The 6,338-nt window shown below is 37.3% G+C and overlaps 1 protein-coding gene across 1 annotated transcript; it reads right to left on the bottom strand.

Moving 5' to 3' along the window:
* Positions 1-287: 287 nt before the first annotated feature.
* On the bottom strand, positions 288-5,999 carry LOC101172944 (mitogen-activated protein kinase 12). The gene is made up of 9 exons (XM_023956347.1): positions 5,868-5,999; positions 3,784-3,813; positions 3,656-3,703; positions 3,454-3,568; positions 3,293-3,364; positions 1,412-1,491; positions 1,252-1,330; positions 989-1,162; positions 288-837 (listed from the first exon to the last, which is right to left on the bottom strand). The coding sequence occupies exons 1-9, from the start codon at positions 5,973-5,975 to the stop codon at positions 776-778; spliced, it is 768 nt and encodes a 255-aa protein (XP_023812115.1). The 5' UTR covers positions 5,976-5,999; the 3' UTR covers positions 288-775.
* Positions 6,000-6,338: the final 339 nt, after the last annotated feature.

Here is a 6,338-nt window from a genome sequence, read left to right as displayed (position 1 = left end):
AACAACAAGGATTTGTAATGCTTTACAATAAGAGTCCTTAATGAACTGTTTATAAGACATTAACAAGCACAATTAATGTTTTTGTAAGATGCTTATAAGTACATTTATTAGCATTTGTCAATGTCTTCCAACTGACTTACAATTCTAAATAGGTTAATGTTTTATAAATAGTTTATTAAGGACTTGTTTATCTCTCAAAGTCTATTAAGAACTCTCATTATAAAGAGTTACTGAAAAAGGTACATAAATGCTTTTTGCTCTACTAAAAACAGAACTGAGGAATCATATTTCCTTTTTTATTTTCATTCTGCTTTTATTTATTTATCTCACAAACAGTCACGTGTTTAGAACAGCTGCAATGAATGGACATAAAATGATGATCAAATATAAAATGATAAAGAACACAACCTGAACACAAAACACAACAACGTTCTAAAAGTGTACTGCCTGTTAATGATTAGGTGGCAACAAAAGACAGGTTTTATTAAATATACTATCTAAAAACAAACCAAAATTGCTCCTTGGTACATAAGGCCAACAATTGAAGGGGCCCCTAAATGAAGATACTGGGAGAAATGTTAAAATAAAAGGAACTTGCTGAAAATAATTTAATATTGTGGTTTTGATCAAATTGAATGAGTTTTATTTTCCGGATTCTGCCTTCTTTTGTCCCACTGAGGCCTCCATCCCATCACACAGCTGCCCTTCACTGAAAGTGGCGGCCCAAAAACACTCTTCGTCTTCTTTGAATGGACTGTGTTATAAAACAAGCCTCTTAAATTGCTGTCTTGCTGGGATTGATTGGGTCAAAAGTCATGATCTCCATGTGGATGAGACCTAAAAAAAGAAAAGAAAAAGAAACTCTCAAAATGTACAAAAGCGACTTATCTAGAACCTTGCTTTTCTTTAAAAGTAGTGGGGATAGGCTCCAGTGACCCCTGAATTGACAATGGATGGAAAACTGTTTGACTAAAAAGGCTTGACTTACTTTTCCATTCTGCAATAGTGAGCTCAAGACTCTCAAAGGAATCGTCATAAGGTTCGGAGTCCGGTTCACTCTCTGGGTCATGGTATTCAGCCAGGAAGGGGTGGGACAGCCCCTGCTTGGCCGTCAACCTCTTCTCTGGATCCAGCAGCAGCATTCCCTCAAGCAGGTCCACAGCTGGAGGTAAAAAAAAAAAAAAGCCCTCAGAGGTCACTTTAACTCTTACTTTCTGCCCTTAAGCTTACTGACAAAAAGGAGACACAGACCGTTTGCTTCCATCGACGGAAACACCTCCTTGAACTTTTTCTTCTTTTGTGGAGCAAGACCTTGGACATATGACTGTGCCTGGAAAGACAAAACAACAAAAACTTAACATAGAAGTGACAAAAGCATCAGGAAAAGTTTTACTGTTTGTAGTTTTCTTACGTCTTTACTCTGCATCTTCTGCACGAGTGACGAGTCTGGATTTCCTGTGAGGCGGAGGATCTTCTTCAACTGATCAATACCTGAACATGCTGATTAAGGAGGGGCTTAAGAAATGAAAAATCTATTTTGTATTGCATATAAATGCATTATCTGATGAACATGTCCTTTTTCTTCCTTCTACTAAAAGTCAAACAATATACCTCTCCTCAAACTAAAAATGTATTTTTGTAATTTCATTGTTAGTGATTCATAATGCACAAAGTACCAACAATTGTTACTCCCATAAATGATGATGAAAATATACAAGTTCATAAATAAAAGGTAAGAAAAGAATATGTACAAATACATTTAAGGCATTTTCAGTTTTGTAATACTTCAAGTACAGTTTTTTTTTGTTAATTTCCGACTTTTGTTTATATAGAAAATGTTCTTGTATTTAAATGTCTTTTTAGTTTTTAATGAAAGTAAATCTCAATAGGTTAAAAGGGCAGGTGAAAAGTAAAAGTTAATGTTGGCTGTCATTCTTAAACCTAAACTAATTTTGCTTACAGCTTTCAGAAAATGTTGTCCAAACTGACAGCCTTTGTTATCAGTGATTCTCAGGTGTTCATTAGCTAAACAAAAGTATCTAATTGTTAAACATGTAGACATGTCAGTGGTGTTCCACTAGAGGTCAGTGTTGTGTCATTGTGAGTGCCATAGATTTGGCATTTGGTTAAGAAATCTAAAGTTTTTCTTTTAATTTTTTAAATTTTTTTATAGTGCTTCCTCAGCCTCCATTAAACTAACATATGTACAAAAATAAATCGTGCAAAAAATAACAGTAGAAATGTCGAAACATCTGAATTCATATATTTAAAAATGCATTTGAAAACACAGACATTTATTGACCTTTTTACCAAAATGTTTGAATTTTATGCATATTTCTTTTTGCTTAGATATTTTAAGTCCTTCAAAGATTTTACAGGGAAAAATATATAATTTTCAGGCTTTGGAGTTTATTTGCTGGTTTGTTTAGAGACAGCATTTGTTTTTATGTCGGCGGAGAGCTCTAAGTTGCGTTCACATCAAACGCGATTCGCATGTCAAATTCTCTTTGGTCGCCTCTCCTTTGCGTAATGAACTTAACAAAAGCATTTTTTTGCATATGTTAACCTGTATTTCTTATAAAAGCCAAACACAGAAATAATTGATTAAAATGATGGTATACTATGTAAACCCATGCTTGCCGGTTTTGCTAATTATTGACCAACCAACCGACAAAGCATTAGGTCTTTGAAGGCACCACACCACTCTTCCATAAGAGGACTGAGTGTGACATCATCCATAGAAAATGGTTTACTTCCAGGTGCAACCAAATGAGGTCGATTCAGTCGCCATTTTTTGGTGATGCATCATTAAGCAGCGACTTAGGGCAACCACTTTCGCCAATCAGGAGTGAGCTTGTTGGAAGTCCACACACCTACCACTTTATAGCAAACTACACGAAATCCGTCAATCAATGTTGAATGTGGGGCCCGGCAGGCTCCGTCTACCAAACTAACCTGATTGGTCAGTATGTACTGTAACTTGCACTAAAGTAAAAATATAAGGAAAAAAATGTAGAGGATTATCAAGAAAATGTTAAAAAAGATTTTTGCTTTTGGAGCCAGCGGGTACTTCCTGTTTGGAGTGGCCGGGGGGAGGGGATTACTCAGACCAGTTCTCATATGCAGTCAATGGTCTCCTCTTAGTTTCAGCCCGACTTCACTCCCAGTGAAAAAAAATGACGAGAACTTTAAAAACCTAAAACATTTTTGACCTGATTTACAGAAGACAGTTTCGACACGAGTGTTCGTCTACGGCCTGAAGCCTGCTGATCACTGGGGATTGTCAGGATACTGTCATGTCCCGAGAAAAGAACCTGACCGCTGATCATTTCAGCCAGTATGCAGCCGGCCGACCACACGTCCACTGCAAGCCAAGGAGGCAGGGGGGTTAGTGAAATGGCAGAGGTCCATGCAACAGCGCTTGATTTTATTCCAGTTGGATCGAGTCCTCACCTGTCTGAGTGTAGTGCATCCAGTTGAAAATGACCTCTGGCGCTCTGTACCATCGAGTGACTACATAACCAGTCATTTCACTCTCTGTGTGCCGAGCCAGACCAAAGTCCAGAATCTGGAAATATTTCTTGTTCATGTTTTAAACCAACTACTACATTGTAAAAATCCTGGAGGGACTAATCAACACGTGAGAGCCACTGACCTTCAGTTCACAGTTCTCATTTACGGCGAGATTCCCCGGCTTCAAATCCTGAAAGGCACAAGTTTTTTGTTAGAAGAAGGAAACCAAAAAGAGAGAAAAACAGAGAAGCAGCGTCAGGATTTACAAACCCGATGGATGATCCCAGCAGAGTGGATGTACTGCAGAGGAGAAATCAGAGACAGAATCAGAAGACACCGCTGTTATTAAAGTCAGGCACTTGAAGAACTTTTCACCACAAAAATAAAGACTGTGAACGAGCAACAAGTCCACTTCAGTGACAGAAATAAATCAAATGTAATGTCTGCTTTGTCATTTGAAGGTCTACAAAGCTAATATGTATGTACTGTATGCATTGGAGAGGTAAATGGATGGATGGATACATGTATGGGTTGATAAATAGATGGATCTTTCTTTTGGGTAACCATTTGTTTATTGAGTCAGTTGCTAAATGGAACTAAGAACACAGTGGATGTATGGACGGACGGATGGATGGATGGATGGATATACGAATTAATGAATCTAGGATAATGAAAATATGGACAAATGGATAGAATATTAGACAAATGGATGAATGAATAGAAGGCTGAATGGTTGAAGAGATGGATGAATGTATGGATGGATATATGTACGGTATGTATTTATGGATGGATGGATGGATGAATGATGGGATATATAGGTTGAGGGATACATTTATGATTGAATGAAAGACTGACAGAATGGATGGACAAATGAATGAATGGATGGATGCTTCTTTGGGGCAACAGTTGATTTTTCTGAATCAGTTATTACATTGAATTACCAACACAACCTTGAAAAACAAAAGCTCTGTGTTTTTTACCAAAGAAAAACATATTTTTGTAAGTTTTGATCTGCTGTAATTTGAGTGTTTTCTGTTTCCTGGTTTCCACACTTTTACTGTAAACAGGTTTCATATTATTTTTTTCATCTCAAATAAGTAGATGCAGCAATTTCTCAGCGTGAAGATGGTATACGTGTCCTCCAAACAAACTCAAACTAAGCATCTCCAACATGACCGCCAGGTGTCCTTCAACATTGTCAATGTTACTTTACCTACATGTGTGTCACATAACAGGCAGCATTTGAGCTTGTTTCTTTTCCTAAAATAAAGACAAACTGTGGACTCCTGAAGTGTTTTTTCAAGATGATACTAAATACATTGATAATTTTTACTGAAATGGACCCACAATTACCTAAATGATAACACACGCTGTTTCTAGTCCTGTAACTGTTTACACACTGTTTAAAAAAGGGTTCAAATACGAGGTGGGAAATTATCAGACATTTTTGGACGTTTTGACATGAATCACTTGCTTCTGTGAAGTCTGATAAGGAACAGCTGGAAGGACATTATCTTGCTCATACCATGGTCTTTCATGCAAAAAATAAATGTTAAAGCAATTATTAGAACTTCAGTCCTGTTATCTTTAGACGTTTAAAACACGGTGCATCGCCGTGCTGTTGTCTGCTCTTTCCTCTCTGAGGAAACTGATCGACACCAGAAAATGATCAAAGTCTGAATATTTCAATTCTTCCGGTGTCACGTCTCTGAGTTTTGATTGTTAGATTCTCTTTGCTTTCTGCTGCATCCCCGTCTTCAAAATAATCAAATTCACCAACTAGATTGGAGGAAACTATAAAATCACTCGTCTTTTTTTTTCCATGTCTTTTCTACTGTCTTGCCGTTGTGATCAACTGTGGAATAAAATAGTTTAATATATGTATTACATTATTAATAAGAGATTTGTGTTGTGTATGTTTTTGGATTGATCAGAAAATGGTTCCTACTGTTTTTGGATGGTTTTAAGTAGGCTACTCTGGACCTAATGTATTTTTTTATTTTTTTATTCTTGAGACTGAAACAAAATCACCATTGTTGGTGTGAACGTAAAGTTGGAGGTCTTTTATGTCAAAAAAACTTTTAAAAAATCCACTTTTTTTGTTGTATTTGGATCTTTAACTGCACCACAATGTCACAAACTTTAATGAAAATACTTTAAAATGAGGCCTTTCACAGCAATTATTAGGTTGAAAATATTTGCCATTAAGATTGATTAATTAGATGAATTAATTACAGGTCATAATTAATTAACTACACACAAAAAATAATGGCATGACAGTACTAGTTAAAATCTTGATATAAATAAAACTACCTGTCTTAGTCTGAGCTTATAAAAAACAACAACGTGCTCACCTTTAGGCCTCTCAACAGCTGATAAAAGAGGTATGTAACGATGCGACTGCTTAGTCTCTTTTTCTTCATGATGTGACCCAGGTCTTGGGCTACGAAGGGCATCACCATGTAGCTGTGAGGAGAGACGGACAAAGTGCTTCAAAAAATGGTCAGTTTCTGATGTGAAACTACTTAAACCGACGCCTACAATCCCATTCGCCATGACACGTCCAGTGAATTTCCTCAATGACTGATGCGCGGTTGTCCAAACCACCACCATCATCAGGTGTTTTGAGAGGCTCATCCAACCCATCAACAAAGCTGCCAATCCTGCTAACTTGGACCGGCACCAGCAAACAGGTCAACAGAAAACCCGTCCCCGCTGTCCTCCACACAGGTGTCAACGGTGGAGGCTGGGAACAGGTCTGTCACAATTTCTGCACACTTCGACTCTGCTTTTAGCACAGTCAGCACAAAACGGAGTGACCTCGT

Source organism: Oryzias latipes, chromosome 7 (assembly GCF_002234675.1).
Source record: "Oryzias latipes chromosome 7, ASM223467v1".
Lineage (NCBI taxonomy): Eukaryota > Metazoa > Chordata > Actinopteri > Beloniformes > Adrianichthyidae > Oryzias > Oryzias latipes.
This window is presented reverse-complemented; position numbering and strand designations above follow the sequence as displayed.

What these genes read in the sequence shown, in the direction of transcription:
- LOC101172944 (XM_023956347.1), bottom strand. Translation starts at nt 5,975, where the DNA reads ATGGTGATGCCCTTCGTAGCCCAAGACCTGGGTCACATCATGAAGAAA. An exon ending in AGCTGTTGAGAGGCCTAAAG is followed by an intron (nt 3,814 to 5,867) that starts GTGAGCACGTTG and finishes TCTCCTCTGCAG; the next exon opens with TACATCCACTCTGCTGGGAT. An exon ending in AGAAGATGCAGAGTAAAGAC is followed by an intron (nt 1,331 to 1,411) that starts GTAAGAAAACTA and finishes TTGTCTTTCCAG; the next exon opens with GCACAGTCATATGTCCAAGG.